The sequence below is a fragment of the Zeus faber genome, assembly GCF_960531495.2.
Source record: "Zeus faber genome assembly, chromosome: 6".
In the NCBI taxonomy this organism is placed as follows: Eukaryota; Metazoa; Chordata; class Actinopteri; order Zeiformes; family Zeidae; genus Zeus; species Zeus faber.
In genome coordinates, this window is record NC_137201.1 from 29,696,651 (window position 1) to 29,719,260 (window position 22,610).

The 22,610-nt window shown below is 47.2% G+C and overlaps 1 protein-coding gene across 1 annotated transcript in view; it reads left to right on the forward strand.

Moving 5' to 3' along the window:
• LOC307232048 (cadherin EGF LAG seven-pass G-type receptor 1-like) overlaps positions 1-22,610 on the forward strand; it is a gene marked incomplete at both ends in the record, with an annotated part of 53,606 nt that overhangs the window by 13,808 nt on the left and 17,188 nt on the right. The window contains 7 exons of the mRNA XM_080002929.1: positions 6,348-7,001; positions 9,497-9,719; positions 12,792-12,907; positions 14,220-14,308; positions 19,616-19,773; positions 21,195-21,358; positions 22,032-22,157. Coding sequence (XP_079859055.1) covers positions 6,348-7,001; positions 9,497-9,719; positions 12,792-12,907; positions 14,220-14,308; positions 19,616-19,773; positions 21,195-21,358; positions 22,032-22,157 — 1,530 coding nt within the window. The remainder of the gene's footprint in view (positions 1-6,347; positions 7,002-9,496; positions 9,720-12,791; positions 12,908-14,219; positions 14,309-19,615; positions 19,774-21,194; positions 21,359-22,031; positions 22,158-22,610) is intronic.

The following is a 22,610-nucleotide window of genomic DNA, read 5'->3' on the forward strand; positions in this document are numbered from 1 at the left end:
AAGGTTATTATGGAGCTTCTGTCTGTCTGTCAATCCATCTATGTTTCCATTATTGGGCACAATTTGGTAAAAAAAAAAAAAGAAATCTCTATAAAATGTTTCAGAATCATTCAAAGACCCATTCTTTCAACAATATGAATAACTCTAAGTGCCCCAAACAAGAGAACTCTTCAGTCAGACCCGACCACCCAACCAAGCTCAAGTATTAGTCCATGTGTCACAAGAAGCAGCGTCATCGTTTTCATCTCAAAGACAAACAGAGACGTGTGTAGACGCTGAAACGTCCTGTTTGTCCCGTCTCAGAGCTGCTCTGCCCAGTGAAGGGTGCAGGTTGGGGGCAGAACTGGTACTGGGAACTGAGACTGGTGCTGAGACTGGTACTAATACTGGGACTGGGACTAGTTCTGAGACTGAGACTGAGACTGGGACTGGGACCGGGACAGGGACCGGAACTGGGGCGGAACACCGACTGTTCCCCGGCCAAAACCCCTCTTTTTGAGGAGCCGAGGACGTTGGAGCAGCTCCAACCAGCAAATGCTGGTCTGGCTCATGGTGCAGGGAGGCCCTGAAAGCCATTTCACACGGATAGCGATAACGTTTCTCCGCGCGTGTTGTTTATTTATTGGATTTTTAGATGGATCTCCGTGAGCGCCTGCACTTGAAAGTGGAGCAGAGGAACGCATGGAGTAGATGCCGGTCACGGCACAGCTGACTCCATGACAATCACAAGAGCTGAAACAGAAATGGTTGCCGTAGATTATCAAGAGTAACGTCGGCTAGAGCTGTCACTGTTATTACTTCATCGCCTGAGATTATACAATTGTCAGATTTCATAATCATAAGAGTTTAAACCAATGTGAGAAGTTTTGTGATACACAGAATGAGAATCACTCGGACTGAGGCAAACAAACTTGTCTGCCTGTATGTCTACTATTGTACCATGATAGGCGAAGACTATGATAGTGGCAAAAAATGAACAAAAAAATGTGAAATTAACAACAATTATATAGTTAATTGCAATTATGTTCGATTATTTCTAATTCATCTTCAAATAAAATGTCATGATTGCGGCAGCCCTCACTTCATAGATACACATCCCGCCCCGGGAACTTTTGCACTGTGGGCGTCAATACATTTGACACGTCTGATATGATTTCCTGTTTCGTGAGTAAAAGAAGGAAGCTGTCATAGCCGGGGGCATTTTTTTTTCGGGGGGAGAAATGGAAAACTTGAATGCAGGAGATTTACCCCGAACCTGGCGTGCAGCCTGTATCTGCACCGCGTTTTTACATGGGCGTGGTGTTGCAGGTCTGAGAGGTCGGGCTGCGCCATAGATGGATCGGTTCAATATCGATGTCGTGAAATGAGACTGGATATGGACGGGGATATTGGTTCATAATGATCATAATGTGGTGATGTCGTTAAATGCCTTCAAGGCAGCATCACAGTAAAGTAATGCAGGCTTTCTGGACTTTGTAGACCTGGTACCTGTTCAGTCAACGCCTCTACCAGCTTGGTCATGACATCCACATCACTCCAGGTCTGGTGTGTAAAACGAAAAAAATATTCCCCCATTCCCCCAAAATATTGTCAAACAATCAATACTGAGGGGTCCAGAAGCAGAAAGTCGACCTGCTCCTCGCCGGACACTTAGATGTAAAGTATCTGTGTGAGATCTGCGTGATTGACGCTGAACTCTGCTCCGTGTTAATGACGGGAGCGCAGGAGATGTAATCTGATTATCCGGGGCGAGCTCCGCCCGCGGGCCCCGCTGGACGGACAGCTGCTAAACCAAGTCACCCAGCGAGACCTCGCAGGGGGAGCCATGAAAGAAACCATTCAACGCTCACTCACAAACATTTAGCCAAATTACTTTGGCTCGGGCTCCCGGAACATTGGCGAAGAGCGTCCGCTTGCGGAGCGCTCGCTCTGTTGATGTGCTGTTATGTATTTAAAGATAAACGAGCGTATGCTCCATGGCTACGCCACCAGACATACTGTGGGTTATAGGTAATAAAGTTATAATATCATGTCATTATTGGTGTCATTGAACAAATGAAATGGAACCTAATATAAAATTTTAAGAAGATTTATCTTCCGTTGTTTGTCTTGATGGGTAATAAACCCTGGACGTCCTGCAGAAGCTCCTCTTTATTCGTCACCCGGTGGACACGGTTTCCCGAACACCCACCGCCAACGCGACGCCGTCGCCGCCGTCATCGGGATCACGGGGGTCGCGGCTCGTGCGGCGGCCAGTTCGATCCCCGGCTCCTCCTCCCGGCGGCGTGCCCCCGGTGCCTTTGAGCAGGACACCGAATCCCCGGCCACCGTGATGCCCGCTGGCGCCGCCCCGCCCTCGGCCCCCGGACGTCTCCTCAACCGTCCCCGTCAAAGTCCGCTTCTGTCTCGTGGCTTCGTGCGTGATGGCTCCGGCGTGGAGGCCTGCAAGTGTTTTCCAGTGAGAGCGGGCGTTTGGTTTGGTTTGCTGCTGATGGTTTGTGTGATGTGCTGCCGCACGGGGAGGGAGACAAGGTCAATTTCCGATGTTGGGTTTAGATTTGTTTCACTTTCATAGATATGTCGCTACGTCTCTCTCATTAGTTTGATCCCTGTTTTCAGTGAAGGTTACGAGGCATTAGAGAGGCAAGGACGGTAAAACAACCAAGTTTCAAAGTACGACAGGAATGTGTGACGGGGAGTGTTGGCAAAAATTATTTTAATTTCCTCCGTAGAGTAATATTTTTGGAGCGGTCTAAGACCACATTCGGGCGACGGCTGAGGTTGTATTTGACGATGCAGCGGCATATTGATCCACTGGATGTGAATCGTGGCCGACACAGCCGGGATGGATTTCTCGCCTCGTTAAACAGCGTCTGAGTCCGTGCCACCGCTGGAGCTTTCAGGAGCTGAGGCAGTTTGGCTCTTCTCTGTATTCAAACACATTTCACGTCGTGTTGGTGAGAAATTGTGGTTTTATAATGACAGAGGGAAGCTTGTGGCAGTGTGCTTTCCATGGACACAGGAAGCAAAAGCTATTGTTCTTTTGTTTTGTCGTCTTTTACTGACTACACATGGAAACTAATTTGTGCATATCTTATCTCACCTTATCTGATCTGATCTGATCTGATCTGATCTCACCTTATCTGATCTGATCTGATCTGATCTGATCTGATCTTATCTCACCTTATCTGATCTGATCTGATCTGATCTGATCTCACCTTATCTGATCTGATCTGATCTGATCGCGTCTGATTTCTTCTTAATCAGATTTTTTGTCATCGTATCTTATTTTATATATATCTTAGTGTAGGCTGAAGCAGAATGTAAAGAGGCAGAGTGAAGGCATTTCCTCAAATCTAATCTCCAGTGTAATGGAGACGGTGCGGGAGGGATCTTCATGTGTAACTGGTGGTTTACTCATTGGAGTCAGCGTTGTTTAATTATTAAATAATGCTTACCTGAGGAATGACACCGAGATTTACTGTAGTCAGCAAACACAATGAAACACGCAGTAAATACCGTGTACTTTCTGAGGTAATCCAAAGTGGGAATGAGCGAAGCGATGCGGGGGTGTTGTTCAAGCGGCTTTTGATTTGAGACTGGAGTCCCCAGTTTCCCCTACGTCCATGAAACACAAATCTAAAGCGCAACGGGTCTGATAATAAGATTAAAAACCTTGTTGGAGTTGAATCATTGTAATTATGGTGCATGTCAGAGGATTGAGCGCAGAGAAGCCTTTTGTTCCTGATCCTTTATCTGCCCGACCAGCTGCTGCTGGAGTTTGTACGCTTCTGTGCGTGTGTGCGTGTGTGTGTGTGTGTGTGTGCGTGTGTGTGTGTGTGTGTGTGTGTGTGTGTGTGTGTGTGTGCGCGGGTCTGTGTGTGTGTGTGCGTGCAGGATTACTTCATGTGAAGTAAGGTAACTTTAATGCTCTATTTCATTGATTTTGCACACAAATGTGTACATACATACATACATATGTAAATGGAACGATAATTTATATGCGCACACATTTGCACGGGTGTGGGTGATACGATATAGTTATTATTAGGATAATGATATGGATTTCTAAACAATGTCAATATATTTATCGTAATATCTGGTTGTATGCATAAGCAAATAAGTAAGTAAGTAAAGCTTTATTTCTTGATCACTTTTTAAAACACACATCATGTTATAAAGTGCTTCACAGGGGCAGAAAGTCGACACACAATGAAAAAAAAATTAAAAAACTTTATGCCTATGTCTTGCCCATAAAAATATCGAAAATACACACACACACACACAATGGGACATAAGTTCAAAAAATATTTGGACAAAATGGACTTAAAACAAAGATTAGTAAAAAAAAAAAAAAAGGCTAACCTGTTGAAATGGGCTGTCGGGTGCTGCTTGGAACAATGAGGTTCATCACAATGAAATATTTGATAATGCAATGATTCAAGATTCAAGATTTTTATTTGTCACATACATATACATACTTCCATACATATATGCAGTGAAATGTAATAATATGATGTCATAATATTTTAATTTATTTGATGAAATAAAACTCTCAATTACTCTCGAACATCAAAGACCTGATATTTCAGTCAAATCTGCTTATTGGCATTAAGATATACAGTAAACCCTAACATACAAAACGTGCATCACGATATCATTTCACCATGACGCTATTCCATTGCAACACACATAAAATACAGCGGTAAACATAGACGATAATATCCAATTATTGCCCGGCTCTACATGTTTGCGCGTGTCCTCAGAAACCATCTGATCCGTGTGCAGTTCCCCGTGCGGCGTCTCTGTCCCCGTTGACACTATGGGAGAGGACAGTGCAACAGAGTGGAAACCTTGTCCTCTTTGTCTGCTCATTATAACGCTGATGGAGGGGCCCACTGTGCAGGGCACCGGCTGCAGGAGCGTCACACACACACACACACACACACACACACACCACACACACACACACACATGCCCGCACACACATGCCCGCACACACGCACACATGCGCACATGGACACATGCGTACGCACACACACGCACACACACATACACAAATGCACACACACACACACGCGCACACACACAGACACAGGTACACATGCACACACATATGCACACATGCACACACACACACGCACACACACACACACACACACACACACACGCACCCACACACACACGCACACACAAATGCACACCAGCACACATGCACACATGCGTACGCGCACACACACACACACACACCCACACACCCACCCACACACACACAAATGCACACCCACACCCACACGCGCGCACACACACGCACACACACACACACACACACACACACACACACACACACACACACACACCCGCACACCCGCACACACACACACACACACATGCGTACGCACGCACGCACACACGCGCACACACACACACGCACGCACGCACACACACACACACACACGCACACGCACACACACATACACATACATGCACTCAGGGAGAACCAGAGGGTTTGTTAACGCGTGTTGGTGACGTTAAAGTGTCTTTATGTGCACGCCGTCACCGTCACTTCCCCCTGATGCATTTGAGGACAATAATGCTGACTTTGATTCGTTGGACGAGTATGAAATTCGTTTTTGCTCCAGTGAACCTGAACTGTGCCCAGAGGAACGGTAACTGCACAGCAGGAATCCCAACCAAGCATGAGCATAAGTTAATATTCAGTATAAATGTAATTACAAATGAGGTTCTAAGTAAAAAAAAAAAAAAAAGAGGCCAAATTGAGAGATGGGCAGATTGACAGCCGCAGAGTGAGTTAAATGAAGTTAAACCGTAAGTCGGTTATATAAATGTTTTTTCTTTTACTTCATTTGCAATTACAGAAGCACAGTTTGAATTCCTCAGAGTACACTAACAAATTTTCTGTTTGCAGTTCTAGTTCCTGCCATGCAGTTACAGTTCTCCTGAACCTTGAACAGTTCTAGCTTCGTATACGCGAGGACTTTCAGGGGTTTCTGTCAATATTTCCCTTGCATTCTGCATCAGATATATCGTGACTACTATCAATGTATGACATGATCGCTTTGATTGAGTGGTTTTTTTCATTCACCTATAACTATAACTTTACAAGCTTAGTTGCGGCCGCTTCATCTCTTGTCCGTCGGCCTAAAATGAAAAGAGGCAAAACTATGCCTCTTGTTTCTTGACTTTCACCAGTTTAAACGGGTGTCTTCCCCGCGTCGCTCCCCTGAAGAACACCGTGCTCCAAACAGGAGAAAATGAACGTCTCCTTCCTCTCTCTCTATCCCTCTCTCTCCCCCTCTCTCTCTCTCTCTCTCTCCCGGCGACAGACGGCGTCCACGCGGTGACGGCCCTGTGCACGCTGCGGGTCGCCATCATCACGGACGACATGCTGAGCAACAGCATCACGGTGCGCCTGGGGGACATGTCCAAGGAGCGCTTCCTGTCCCCGCTGCTCTCGCGCTTCCTGGAGGGCGTGGCGGCCGTGCTGTCGGCGCGCCGCGACGGCGTCTTCGTCTTCAACGTGCAGAACGACACGCACGTGCGCGGCAGCGTGCTCAACGTCACCTTCTCCGCCCTGCGGCCGCCCTGGGCCCCGGGCTCGGAGCCCCCGGGCACCTTCCTCCCGGCCGAGGCCCTGCAGGAGCGGATCTACCTGAACCGCACGCTGCTGGCCCAGGTGTCGGCGCAGCACGTGCTGCCGTTCGACGACAACATCTGCCTGCGCGAGCCCTGCGAGAACTACATGAAGTGCGTGTCGGTGCTGCGCTTCGACGGCTCGGCGCCCTTCGTGGCGTCCGACACGGTGCTGTTCCGGCCCATCCGCCCCGTCAGCGGCCTGCGCTGCCGCTGCCCCACCGGCTTCACCGGGGACTACTGCGAGACGGAGGTGGACCTGTGCTACTCCTCGCCCTGCGGGAACCGGGGACGCTGCCGCAGCAGGGAGGGAGGGTACACCTGCCAGTGCCTGGAGGACTTTACTGGTTGGTGGAGGGAGAGAGGGAGGGAGGGAGAGAGGGAGTGAGGGAGGGAGGGAGAGAGGGAGTGAGGGAGTGAGCAAGGGAGAGGGAGAGAGGGGGAGAGAGAGAGAGAGAGAGAGAGTGATGGAGAGAGGGAGTGAGCGAGGGAGAGAGTGGGAGAGGGAGAGAGGGGGGAGGAGAGAGGGAGGGAGGAAGAAAGGGAGAGTGAGAGAGGGAGTGAGCGAGGGAAAGAGAGAGGGAGAGGGAGGGAGAGAGAGAGGGATAGCGAGAGAGGGAGTGAGCAAGGGAGAGAGAGGAAGAGAGGGAGGGAGGAAAAAAGGGAGAGAGAGAGGGAGTGAGCGAGGGAAGGAGAGGGAGAGGGAGAGAAAGGGAGAGGCAGAGAGAGGGAGGGAGAGCTGGATGAATAGAGGGATGGATAGAGTGGGAGGAGGCTGGGTGGATAGATGGAGTGGGAGGATAGATTAGAGGACGGATGAGGACAGATAGCAGTGATGGAAAGTGTGTCGTCGTTTTTTTAAAGGGTTCTTGACGATCAACTTAGTGAAGAGGTTTGTTCAAATCTTCTGACTCGTTGATTTGATTCGGCCGGTTAGACGCGCGGCGGACGAGGCTCGACTTCCCAAGCGATGCACGAGTCTGCGAGGCTCTGAGGGAGCAGCAGCCTCCGCCTTTTCTCCATCCCAGTTAAATGCTCCCTCACGCAACGCTCTCTCTCCCTCTCGCTCGCCCCAACTCTTTTTCATGGAGTGACTCCAGAGTCAGGTGGAAGATTTGTTCGACACCAACGAATCGTTCATGTGTCTTACGTTACAAATAGATAGATAGATTGATAGATAGATAGATAGATAGATAGATAGATAGACAGACAGACGGATAGACGGATAGACGGATGGATGGATGGATGGATGGATGGATGGGTAGATAGATAGATAGGTAGGTAGGTAGGTAGGTAGGTAGGTAGGTAGGTAGGTAGGTAGGTTGGTGGATGGATGGATGAGTCATTCCATGAGATGGGTGCCATTTGGCCATACATTACTTGTGACCGGGTTCGTGCCTTAGGACTCATCCTAAGATGTCTGCGCCACAAAAAATATACTGAATTAATATATTTACATTTACATTTACATTTAGTCATTTGGCAGACGCTTTTATCCAAAGCGACTTACAAGGGAGAATAACATTCAGCTACATTGCGACATATAAATTCGACATTGCGACATATAAATTCATCAACTAATAATTATCAGATTGAGAAAGTGTTTCGATTTCATAAATATCAAAAAAAAAAAAAAAAATCTTTTAACACTTTTCACTATCTGTTGTCAGTGACAGTCTGGATAGGTTATGCTTGAAACGTCATAAAACATTTCATTGTTATCGGTGATAAAGATCATCACTTACCAGCTTTTGAATTGAGCTCCTCTGGAGGTTTGAGTGGGTGAGACGGGTTTCCCCTTTTTTTTTGTGACGCAACTTCGATGACCTTATACGGACATGAAAATAAACAGTAGTCTTTTGAAAAGGTTATTAAAAGAACATTCGTTACGATAACATCTTATAATATGATTACGTTTTCTCATAAGGAACTTTAAATTAACAGTTTTCGTCTTGGGAGACATTTTGGCAGATTACCGTGTTTTTTTTGGACGTGATTAAATGTCGCCGCTTCCATGGAACGACTCAGACAGACAGACAGACAGGAGGCCTTGACTCCGGCTCCAGTTTGACTCCGGTCGCAGCAGAAGGTGTTGACGTCTGAACTGACAGCTCCGCTCTCAAGTTTCTGACGCTCTGGGGGGAAACCCCCCCCCCCCCCAAAAAACGGTTCCCTCGTAATTCTGTCCGGACCGGAGATTATACGCCTCGCAGTCACTGAGCTTATTATCTAGTCCGGGGCTGGAATTCCAGGGTCGAAACGGCACGGCGCGTTCCCTTTTATCCAGTTGTCATTGTGGTCGTTTGCGACACTAGATATTGTGTCCGTATGACATAATGGATCCAAAGTCCCATCGGAATGTGGCTTCACTGGTTTACCTCAAGCTCCTTGTGGTGAAGCCCTTATTTTGTCTGTAATACTGATTCATCTCAGTGAGCTATAACCTGGTTGATCAGATCATAAGTATTCCAAACTGCCGGCTCCATCCTTACTTTTATTGGAGAACTTCACAGTGTTTTTTTTTTTGTTTGTTTTTTTATATATCAGCTGCAGGGGCCCGTCCAGTTCTGTTCAAATGATATCTATGGGGAAAATATTTCTGCAATTTGAAATGAATATTTTGACCAAACTGTCCCAAGCTGTAAAGTGTACGATCGTAACAAAAAAAAAATCAGGTTGAAGACACTGGTTCCACTTAAAAATATAGCTTTCGTTTTTGAAACCTTCTCAACTTAAAATTCTCTCAGTTAGAAATCAAAGCATTTATTTTTTTTTCATCCCCAATGTAAACTCGATACGATTCTAAGTGAGATGAGTGTAATCGGCTTCCTCGTCTCTCCAGGCGAACGCTGTGAGGTGAACGCCCGCTCGGGCCGCTGCGTCCCCGGGGTGTGCAAGAACGGGGGCAGGTGCGTGGACCTGCTGGTGGGGGGCTTCATGTGCCAGTGTCCCCCCGGAGAGTTCCAGAAGCCATACTGCGAGGTGACCACGCGCAGCTTCCCCGGGCAGTCCTTCGTCACCTTCAGGGGCCTGAGGCAGAGGTTCCACTTCACCCTCTCCTTCAGGTGGGTTCCCAGTGTGGAGGCGGCAGGAGGGTTCCGCTGAGGAATGTATCAGACTTATCTCACCTTATTTTCACGGTAGTCATGGGTCACTTTGCGTACTATTGCTTCAAATCATAATATCGAAATAAAAATATTCCGAAAAATCCTAAAAAGATAAAGAAAATTCATAGATGTCTGAAAATCCAGCTGAAATTGCATCACATTAAGTTATTAATATAGTTTCTATAAAGTATGATATAAATAGGTCAGACCTTTTTAGGTAAGTCTCTTCTACGCTTCATTAATTAAGATATTTCAATGTAAATGAAGATATTTTTGCATTATCGCAAAATGATAAAAGAAGATAATCATAATGACGAAAACATATGTAATAAAAATGAATTAAAAACAATACAAAATGATCTTGATACAGTATATCGCCTATTTTCACTGATCAAGGGACGCTCCCGCCAGGGATGAGAGTCTCTGCCTGCCTAAATTCCGCCTCGGCATCTCTGCTGTGACCGTCCTCCAGGGAGGGTCTGAAAGAGGTTTTTGGTTTAAAAAGCCAGGATTGACAGGTCGACCGACCAGGCAGAGGAGCTGACTGATCATCCGGAGGTTGTCGGTGCCATCCCTAATGTAAACAGGCTGTGATGGTGACCAGGGAATTGAATTCTAAAATGTGTGTGGAGCTTTTCCATGTGCATTGCATCCGAAATGACCCTGACCTGCCTTGACAAAGTATTCAAGACATGTGACTGGGGAGCAGGTTTGGAGCGGGATCGGCTGGATCGGTGCGTGGCTGGAGCAAAACATGGCAGGACCGTTACTTTGGGAACCTGGACTTTTTCCTCCTCTGCATATTTGTAATAATTCATGTTGGGTTCTTTGTGCTCTGTGAGAAAAGCTTTCAGGATGACCATTTCTCATTTGATAATTTTCTTTCATTGCCAATTAATTTGCCATCTAAACCTAGGGAGAGGGCCAGCGGGAACAACTGGTGTCAAGAGGTTGTTCGAAAAGTCCCTCGCGTAGCAGTTAAAACACCTGGAGAAGAACTCTTTGCGTGCGTTCCACTCCGGTTTATTCGGCTCCTCTTTCCCCCTCAGACACCTGGTTGCCACTATAATTGCTTTATTCGAGCTTCTTTCCACACCCCCCAAAAAGACAGACATCAGGGATGATGTAAGGCCTCTGATTCCATCCCTCTTACCTTTGTACTGTCACCGAGCAGGAATGTTGTTTCTATAGAAACGCCCGTAAACAGTGAGCTACAGGGGCTTTGAGGTGTGCTGAAGCCGGCGTGTCGGGGCACAGAGTCTCTGTAGCGTCGACGAAAGTGCTGAGTCAGGGCAGGAAAACCTCCTCGGCTCCACCTGACCGCACGCCGGATGCTGCTGCGGAAACATTCACTCAGTTTCACCTCCAGGGTTCCACTATCTGCTGGACCAGACGAGCTCCATGTTGAAATGATGAAGGAGCTGACCTGAGTGCCAGATAGATAGACAGACAGACAGACAGACAGACAGACATGTAGGTAGATAGATAGATAGATAGATAGATAGATAGATAGATAGATAGATAGATAGATAGATAGATAGATAGATAGATAGATAGATAGATAGACAGACACAGACAGGTAGATAGATAGATAGATGGATAGATGGATAGATAGATAGACAGACAGACAGACAGGCAGGCAGGTAGATAGATAGATAGACAGACAGACAGATAGTTAAAAGTTATTTCTCTCAGTTAGAACCTTTCGGGGTGAGACCGTGTGCTACATGCCTGGAGTGCAACATCCAACACAGAACCCCTCATCGTCGGCTTTCCGTGTTCATTCCATCCCATAAATACCAAAACGGAAGAAAATTGCGTTTGAAAATATCCAAAACACAGACGTGATGATAAAAAAAAAAAAAAAAAAACATTTTTTGAAACAAGCTTTTAAAATCGTTCCACTACGACAGACTGAGCACAGCGTTGAAACATGGTTCTGCCACAACGTATAGAGCTGTCGATGGTGTCGATGGTGTTGATGGTGTCCATCTCACATGGAAAGAGCGCGGCGGAGGGGGCAGAGGGCTGAGGAAGCGGCGCTCTAGGTGTTGTGCTTGGTGGGATCTGGCTTCCTGTGGCTCTGCCCTGCGGCCATGTGCGGGCTGAACCCTGCGCTGCGCCTGCAGGGCCGCGCCGCGCTCTGCCCTCCCGCCCTGACGTGGGCTCCCAGCCCCCTGGAGGCCGGCTCCCGTTCTAATTCCGTCCACACCTTCATCCTCTCTTTATTTTGTTTTCCACACTTTTCTCCTCCGAGGCCTCACTTCCCCTTCATCCTCCTCTCTGCGTTTTCTCCCTAATTTCCTCTCATTGAATTGAAGTCTCTTTTTTTTTTTTTTCTCCAGGTGTGACAGTGTGTTATATGAAAGATATACAGCATACCGCCAAAATGTTACCCCCTCCATCTTTTAGAACAAAGCCCACCCTAAAACAAACACACCCTCATGTGTACATTGGATTATGCCAATAAAGAAAAAAGAAGGAGAATGTTTTACAGCATATCCTGTAGAATTATCGGCGCTTCAGCTAATATTCAGACGATGGCTCCATTAATACGAGCCTGTCACATAGAACCAAAAGCGGAGGGCGTGGAGGCTTCCACCGCGGTGGAAACAGGAAGGAACAACAGGGCCCTGACCACCGGCGATGCGGAGTAAAGGAATATAATTCAAAGATGAAAACAGACGTGTTTTTTACAGATATGAGGCGATGAAACCCGAGAGCGCCCGAATGGCCATTTTGAAAAGCTGTTCTGCTGTTCTGTGACACGCTGCACCTTCCTTGGACCTAAGGAAGGTGATTGACATCCAACTTGAAGAGGATGTCAAAGGGTTAACAACTTAATAACTACTAAATAACTACTTAATCACGAGCCGTTTAAATCCCGGTGTCAGTCTCTGCTCTGCGGGGTTCAGCTTTCAAGGCCCGGAGCAGAACAAACAAAAAAACGCTTCCCCTCCGCCCGCAGATACTGAATATCGAATTTCCCGACTTTGACTTTGCTCCAATCTGTCTCCGTGGCGTCGGCAGGTTCGCCACCCGGGAGAGGAACGTGCTGCTCCTGTACAACGGCCGCTTCAACGAGAAGCACGACTTCATCGCGCTGGAGCTGATCGACGAGCAGGTGCAGCTCACCTTCTCAGCAGGTCCGAGAGCTTCTCCTCCTCCTATTGCATCATTCCAAGGACAATATCGTGGTCACCATTTACATTGCACACGTTGATTGGGTAGAATGTGGGCAGAGATGCATCTGATATGACACCTGACAGCATGGCCTAGCTCACCTGGGAAGCCACCTCCGCCGCAGCAGGAAGTGCGCTCTGGACTCCATGTCTTCCCAGGTCTGGCGGCGTCGCTGCTTCCCCGCCTCCCGCGGGTTCTCATTCACCTGGACGTCGCCCTGGGTCTCTGCTAAACGATACCGCGCATGACAGCAGCTGGAGACGACGCCGTGTTCTCCACACACACACACTCACACACAGACATACACAGACCGTTCCTTGCCTGCCGACCACAGAGTTTAGTCTTTATGGTGAAGGTGCAGAGTTCAGAGGTGGTGCGGGGGTTTGGCACCAGATACCTGGGGGGGAAATGGAGGGTGACCAGAGGCGCAGCGGGGTGTGACAGTTCCCACCCTGAAGAAAGGAGGGCTGAGTAAATAATAATCAACTGGGAAAACCATCGCCCCGCCGAAGCCGCTGTCTTCCCCCGGGTGAATGACTTTGATATTAACAGGCCTGTGAGGGTGGGGGAGGTGTTTTTTTTGTTTTTTTCCCCGCTGCCGAGTCTTCAGAATATAAACACCGATGTCAAAGGTTCACTTTGCTTTACTCAAGCACCTTGGCTGTGACGGTGGAGGTATTGAATCGTGCGGTGCCTTGAGGTGGCGTTCGGGCCTAAGGGGGGAGACATTTCTGCATGAATTTGACCTGAGATGTGATCAGGTCGTCGTCGACGCCCAAACAAGCAAGATGATCCAACGTGAAATGTCTCCGTCAGATCACATATATATATATATATATATATACGGTACCGACCTTTGCTTTAAATGATTGGTGTGGCCCCTTTGGGAAGCAATGAAGTGCGGCCGCCGTTGGTCAGTCCCAAACGTCGCCCTCGGGGGAATTGTGACCCGTTCCTCCTGACCAAGCTGCTTCGGTTCAATGATTTTGGGGAGGATGGAATGACTTACTTGGTGAAGAGGAACTGAGATACCTGGCCCGGTCTGACCCCAGAGGTGGCCTCCGACCCCTGAATGCTCGTGGACGCTGTTCTGCTGTGCGCCACCCGCTCTGTGGCCCTTCCTTTGCGGTGCGTCCCGATGTGCCCCTCACGATGTTGGAGGACCCCCCCCCAAAAAAAAAACCCGTTTGGAGTTTCTAGCTGGTTTGGACATAGAAGTGATTAAAAAAAAATAATAAAACAAAAAGAAACATCTCCTCTCTTCCCTTCCTCCAGGAGAGACCAAGACCACGGTATCTCCCTTTGTCCAGGGCGGGCTCAGTGACGGCCAGTGGCACTCGGTGCTGCTCCGCTACTACAACAAGGTAGGAACCTTGTTCTTCCCGGGGTCACATTTCCACGGCTCCCCTGGGGTTTGGGATCGCGACACGCGGATTTATCAAAAGACAAACTTTTGAGGAAAATGTCATTGTTGGTGAAAAAAAGGGCAGCTTCAGCGAGAAGGGGTTTGGCATCCCTGCGCTGCTTCCACGCTGCACACCACCCGTGGAGGGATCTTTAAGTGAGGCCATGTTTGTATGATTAACTGAAGCCAAACCACCCAAATTATAATTACACCGATGAGGCAAACAAGACAAAACTATATTGTCACAGTTTTACTCCAGGTTACTGTCAGTTTAATTGCTTCTACGACAGATGGTGCCATATTAAACATATGATAGGAAACACATGGTCCTATAAGCCCACACACACATACGCACACACACACATGCACGCACACACACACATCAGGGTAGGGGTGAAATTAAAATTACATAAACAAAGCCACAAGCCTCCTCTGAGACTCTGTCAACAGTCCAAGGGTTCAAGGTTCACCAAAGTAGGGCAGTTATCCCCCCCCCGTCTTTGTTTTGGACAGATTTCAAGTTCAATGATCTTCCATGATCGGTTGCCATGGGAACAGACACGCCAAAACCCTGCGTCGGTTTTCCAGTTGAGCCGGAGCCGGGGTGACGTGGATGTGTGGTTTAAGATGAGGAGGACGGCAGCGGGAGCGAGATGTTTGAGATTCCTCTCGCGTTTTGCAGCGGAGAGGGTGAAGGTTTTGGCGCAAACTAACGGGAACACGGCAAATAGAAGCAAATAATAACCTGGCTCAGTCTTTATTTGGAGTGTCGTGACACGTGATCTTAAGGCCTACGCTGGCTTTACAATAAAAGTCCCAGAATTCCATTCCATCCATTCCTTTCATGCATTGAATGGCTCTTGGAGAGTGGCCGGCTAAATACAGTGTTCAAATATGGGATTTTTAAACAAAATCATTAGGCGTTATCGATTTTTGCCACTGTAGAGTGAAAATTAGCTTTATGACTTAATTCCCATAGTTTTAAATAGGCACCCCATGACTAGTTTTCCAGAAATGTAAAAACATTTCATCCAAGTTAAGAATCTGATAAAGAAAACTGGCACGTTGACAGTGTAGCAGCGGGGATGGCAGGTATGTTTCATAGTTTGTATAAAGCTCCGTTATTGTATGGCTGCAGTGGCATTGATAGACTGTCCACTGTCCATTCTTTGTCTGTGGTCTGCTAGTTCATCCCTTCTGAAGTACGAGAATGATCTTTTGAAACATTCGACGCAGAGAGATTGTCCGTTTCTCAATACCAAGTACGGAAAGTCCGGACTTGCGGACATGGTAGTTCAGACTTGGCGAGTTGGACTCGGGAGTACAGACTCCCGGGGTCTGTACTCCCGAGTCCAACTCCCAAGTCACCACCGATGCATCCTCGATAAAATGGGCGGAGCAGGTCCACATCCGGGCATTTGGACTGGACCTGGCTTGACGCGTACTCTGAATTGACACAGTGCTTGGGCTGCGACTGATGACGTTTCACAAGTCCACAAGAACACAAGTACAGACGAGAACGCGGATTGAGGAAGGGCCACTGTCGGCAACCCAGAGTTGTCCCCCGCACATGACCCCATACCTCTGCGGCACGTTTCCACCTTGTGTGTGACCTTACGAAGCGCCCGGATTTTCTCCTGCTGTAGGATGAAAGCTGCTTAGCGGGGCCAGCGAAAGTTCCTTTAATCTACACAGGGAATGGAACCACTAACCCGCGGCGTTGTATTCAAAATGTGGCACAATAGCTATTGTTAGCGGTAATATCCAGCGGAGGCGTGGCGCTCAGAGCCTGCCTATGTGGCGGTCGACTCTGGAGGAATGTTCTTCAATAAACTTGTGGTTGAAACAGAAATTGTATAGTAATCACTTGGGCCGCTCTCCTCCTCCTCCCTGTGTGCTTCCCTTTAACAAGCTTCGACCCCCCGGCCCCCCTCCGCATAAGACATAAAGACCCCCACACACACCCCCACTGGGTTGCTTTCTCGTGAGGGGGAACAATGGCCTCACGCGGGGTCCCAGCACAGCACCAGCCACCGCGCTTTCACTGCATAACGTTAACCGTTCTGCCATAATCAACCTCCCTTGTTCTCGGCCGTTTGCTGTGTTTTCTTAAGATATTATCAGCACTTTGAGATGGGATATCAACCTTAGCTCTGGCTGTCTTGGGCTTTTTTGTTTTTACTATTAGAAAAATTCATGCAGAGTTGTAGGGGGGGGTTTAATTCTCAATGCAAAACTTGTTTAGAGGAGTCGTATTTAATAGTGTTGGTATACCCCCAACAAATTTAAAGAGACCTTCCATGTAGTTCAACGTATCTGTCCCATTTTACTCTATATGCGGTTGCGTAGAAATGCTTTTGATGCCGATGCCTTAATAATGATAATGAACACTGAAAATACTATTGCAATATCCAGAAATGCAAAATATTCAGGTAGAGGAATGTGCATATTCCCTATCAGGCCTCCTTTCCTGCCTCTATTGTTTGTGTCATGGGTCCTCGGCTCCAGGAGAATGGAAGATGTTTGATTTATGGAGGTGTTTTGTTGTGGAATGTAAGGGAAGCACATCCCAGTGTCATCGCCACTTTCAAGGCTTTGACCCGCTCCGTGCAGAGATCAACACTGACTCATGTGACGCATTCCTCAAACTGCAGCGTTTCTAAAGAACGCATCACAGTGAACCTTGATGTCACAGTCCGGGGTATTTTTTACATTTTTTTCTTTGCATTTGCTGAGTAGAGAAAATAAATGTTAAAATAAGAAGAAAGTAGCATTAACAAGACAGATGGAAAAAACAATCATACAAGTATAGCACATTTTAGATAGATGGATGGATGGATGCATGGATGGATGGTTAGGTGGATGAAGGGATAGATATATGGATGGATGGGTGCATGGATGGATGTATGGATGGATGGGTGGATGGAGAGATGGATGCATGGGTGGATGGATGGATGCATGGATGGATGGATGGATGCATGGGTGGATGCATGGATGAATGGATGGATGAATGCATGGGTGGATGCACGGATGGATGCAAGGATGGATGGGTGGATGGATGAATGGATGGATGGATGGATGCGTGGATGGATGCATAGATGCATGGATGGGTGCATGGATGGATGGATGGGTGGATGCATGGATGGGTGGATACATGGATGGATGGATGCACGGATGGATGGATGGGTGGGTGGATAACAGCATTCCAGCTTTGACTTCAGGCCCGGCTCTGGTCAGGTTTCATGGTTCTCTGATCACGGCGGCTCAGTGACACAAGGAGCTCCTTGGCCTTCGTGACTCTCTGAACACCCGGAGATTGATCCCCTGCAGGAATGTCCGCCCCCAGCGCGGGCCCAGGTCCTGACGTAAGCGGTGGGAAGAGGTGCCACGTTGATCAAAGGTTCCCCGGGGTCGCAGAGCAGCATGACCTCGCGTTGGTCAGCGGCCGCGTCGCTCTTTACATTGATTGATTGGTCAGCGTGATCAACACAGAACACACTGAAGCTGCTGCAGTGCGGTGCCGATCCAGTGAGGGGTGTGGCAGGAGCCTAAAACCGACTTGATTGGGTTTTGCGGGTTTTTTTGTTTTTTTTCGTGGACCGGGTTTGGGATCTGATGCTCGCCCGCTTGAATTCTGAGATAAACTGTTAAAGCTCAGGTTTCTCTCACCCAGTGAATGCCTTTATTGCGCTGTATATCAACGCACAGACAATCTTCACTCGGCAAAATAGGCGACGTATAGACCTTTGGACCCTTTCCACCTTTTAGAGTTTTTGGGTTTTGGTATTGGCATCAACACCTCCCGCCATCGATCAGGATGATCTCCAGACTTGTAATGAAGAGGAGGCCACGTCTTGCGCTGTTGGGGTTAAGCCGCGAGTCCGTCTGTCAGAGCTCTCTAATCTCCAAACAAAAGGCGGAGACAGAGAATCTCGTGGGTTGTCCCAGCGCTGTGTGACGCTGTAGCCGGCTGGAAAGCGGTTCTCCTCTGCCGGCTTTTATAGAGGGCTCGGGAGCAGATTTATCACAAACTGCACTGACTAGATCCATACTTAGCACAAGATTTTGATTGAGATTCAAGATTTTTTTATCTGTCCCACGCCGTCATAAATGTAGGGTGCAGTGGAAAAAGTGAGACCGTGCAAAATAAAGTCAGAAGATTTTTTTATTTTCTTTATATGACAAAAAAAAACCATGCAAACAGCAAAATATAAACAGTATATTAGCAAACAAAATATAAACATATACAAAAATGACGCTCTTATATAATGCACATTTTTGGATTTGGGAAGAATGTGTATTGTCCGTTTTACAAGAAGACTGGGGGCTCCACTAACGTCTACCAGCTTCACTTTTCCTTTTTGTTGCTGCAACATATTGAAGGTAGAATAAGGATTTATGAAGGAGACAGAGGATCTCCCCGGTCCTGGCCCATCCAAGCGCTCACGAAGCTCTAAAGTTCCCATGTCGACCTCTTTCTCTTTTGGCTCTGAACCGTCCAATGGTTTCGCGAGAGGACACTCAAATTACCAGCTTCAAACGCCTCCTTCACGTGTTGTTCCTTTGATAAATGGAGAAACGGATCCCTGGGAACACGTGTAGAATTAGCACCGAAGAGACAAGAGGCGGGCGGACCCACAGGCCCCTGAACACACCGCGGCTCCCACCGTAATGTATGGCTCCATAAGAGCTTCAGAGACGTCATCCGGACAATAGAGGGACATGGAGGACGACGCCCCGAGGCGGCGCCGCGTCCCGGTCATCAATACTGATAGTTTTACAGAAGAACACGGGATGACGTGTCAACATGATACCTTCGTGGCAGACCGAATGTTGAGGCGGACTTCAGACAGTATTTTTTTTTAAATGCCAGTTTGTACTTTTTTTTAAATTATTATAATTTTTTATGGTGCAACAGCAAAAGCTACACAAACTGAGGACAGATAATATGCTGATAATACTGTGCTTGCAGGGATTCTCAACGTGTCAATGCAATTTCAATCAATGGTTCAGCCGGACTTCAATATAAAGTTTAATATAAATAAATATTCAGTGTAGAGGCAGGATGTCACAGTTCACAGGGGAAATAAGAGCGACCAGCACCAGACCGGCCTCGGCCCATAGCGCAAGGCGGAGAAACCAACCCAGGAATGATTTGCGACACTCAAAACTCCCCCCAAAAAAAAAGAGTACTCAAAGAACAGCAGCGCGCGCCACCCCGACCTCTGATGGCTCTCTCTCTCTCTCTCTACGTCCTTCTTTCCAGCCCAACATCGGGCGTCTGGGCGTCCCCCACGGCCCGTCGGGAGAGAAGGTGGCCGTGGTCTCTGTGGACGACTGCGACGTCAGCATGGCCGTTCGCTTCGGAAGCCACATGGGAAACTACACCTGTGCAGCGCAGGGCACACAGACGGGACAGAAGAAGTGAGTAGTGTGTGCGCGCGTGTGTGTTTGCGTGTGTGTGTGCGTGTGCGTGCGTGTGCGTGTGTGTGTCTTTGTCTCTAAATGCATTTTTCTCTGCAAGAAAACTACAACATAACTGTTTAGAACACGGATGTACCCTGGACTTCCTCACCAAACTTTGTTATCAAAGTTCTTGGTTTTCGGAGGTTTTTGTCCCACCCCATTGATTTATTTTTTGCAAATGTTCGTAACTCAGTAGTTGCACATATTAAAGATTGAAGGAGTAGCTCTGCACTACGTCTTCTTTGCACATTGTTCACCCCTCGGCCCCGTGCGCCTTTGTGCGTCTCTTCATTTCATTCCTGCCTTTCTTGCTCTCCCTCGCTTCCTCTCTTTCTTTTTTTCGTACACACTCTTTAAATCCGCGGAGTCTGTTTCTATTCTTATGTAAATCTATTATATCTGACCTCATTCCTCATTCACATTCAAATGTTGCGCCACATTTTCTGTATTAGGGAATCACAAGACTGAAGGGGGGGGGGTTAGAGCTTTAACCCTGACCTGCCCTGAACACTGCATTACTGTACCAGTTTATCAGCACCAAGGGGACAGATAATGGGATTCTGATCCGGAGCGGCTCACAATGTGACTGTTGTTAGTCTGTATCAATAATTCAAATGACAAAATCTGAATCAGAATCAGTTTATGTGGCCGAGTGCATTTTCATATTCATATACAAGTGATTTTTTTCGTGATCAGGAAGGACTGCTGCATTGCTGCACAGACAGCACAGAAATGTACAGACACTTACAGAATACATATATGCATACAAATGCATATATGGAATATGAATATGGATGGGTATTCTGTACATGATGAATAAATATGTACACAATAATACAGGCATGGATGGCAATGGATGAGTAGGTATAAATTATTACTATTACTACTACTACTATTACTAAATGATTTCAGTAATGTACAGACATTTTTTCATGTAGTAACCTGTTCTGGCTTCAGGCTTTTAGATCAGAACTTGCTTAGTTGCAGCTTTCTTGACTGGATTGTGTTGCAGCAAGTTTTGCTGCAATACTATTGTTATTATTATTATTATTATTATTATTATTATTATTTATTTTTATTATTATTATTATTATATATTTTTTTTATTATTGTTATTGTAATATTTTTGTATGTCCCAGATTCATAGATTTTTATGGGAAATGGTAGGTTAAAAAACAGTTATTTGACCTAAGAGACCAACATGCCACCTTGTGCTGTCTATCTCTCCATTGTGGTAGTGGGTGTCAGGGTGGAGTGAAGCTTCCAGCCCCACGTTCAAGGCTGTGAACCCCCCTGTCAGTGGGTTCTACCTCTTCCCAGCAGAAGAGGTTCAGGGCTCAGGGTTTAGTTTGATGGCCTCCTCTCCTCCTTTCTGCCAGGTCTCTGGACCTTACGGGCCCCCTGCTGCTGGGGGGCGTTCCCAACCTGCCAGAGGATTTTCCCATCAGGAACCGGGACTTTGTGGGTTGTATCAAAGACCTGAGCATCGACAGCGAGCCCGTCGACATGGCCGGCTTCATCGCCAACAACGGGACCGCCGCAGGTCGGCAGCGAAGCCACCACCGGGGTTATGATGTGATGGGAGAAATGTGTTCTCTGCAAAAGCATTTGAGACTTTTACAAACTCATTCATTAAGTAGTAGCTGCTTTTTAACAGCAACGGTTAGAATAAGTTTATTGTTTGTTCAAATAATGGTTTTCTATTTTGAATACTGAGCTCATATTTTTGCGATGTTCTATTTTTTTTTCTTGAAAAATAATGCATACAATACAGAACAGTACAATGAATAACAACACAGCACAATGCAACGCAATGCATACTAATTAAAATAACACATTACATTAGTTTAGTTTGGCACTTTATTGGGTAACGTGTCAATATATATTGGATTGATTTATTATACAGTATGTACAGAGAGTTGCACAAGTAAAAAAAAAGGCTGATAACGAGCACTGCCAAAAAAATTGCGCTTAAAAAAAATACAAACATTTTCCCCAAAGTGCTTTACAGAAGCAGGAACAAAAGAAACAAATTCAAAATAGAGAACATACAACATAAGTATTATAGCATCTATATATCGACACAGGTGTTGAGAACGACCGTGTGTGGTGTGCCTTTGTACACAGACTTCTAATTTGTAGTCATACATAATAGAATGGATTTGATTGGTGTATTGCAGTTTGAATATTATTTTGGCGTTTGATTTCTTCGTCAGGCTGCGCCGTGAAGAAGGATTTCTGCACCAGCGTGGTGTGTCAGAACGGAGGAGTGTGTGTCAACCAGTGGAACACCCACATGTGCGACTGTCCGCTGGGCTACGGAGGCAAGAACTGCGAGCAAGGTAATGCCAAGAAGCGCGCGGGGGTTTTTAAAACATTTTTTTTCATTTTTTTTGGCTTGTCTAACAAAAATTCGGAGAACGCAGAGTCGCGTCCTTCTCACCTCTTTCCCCGCGAGGCGGCGGCGAAGGAAGCGGACGGCGAGAGTCAGCCAGGTCGAGTTTCCTGTCGGTGAAACTTTCACGTTCCCGCATTCCACCCACGTCAGGTCCCGGGGCACGGGAACGCGTTGCATCTGCCGTCGCATCTTCCTGATCCACCCCTTCCTCGCTCATTACCTTCCCCGCCTACACCACCTTTCACTGCCTGGGCAGGTTCTCCGTCTCGCGGACACCAACCGCTGCTGATCCGTTCCTTTTCCTCAACGGTTCAGACTTTGAACATTACGGCCGTTTGCCTTCGTTGGACCAAAGGCGCTTGATTTTGGAGTGAAATTGCGACAATCGGCAAAAATC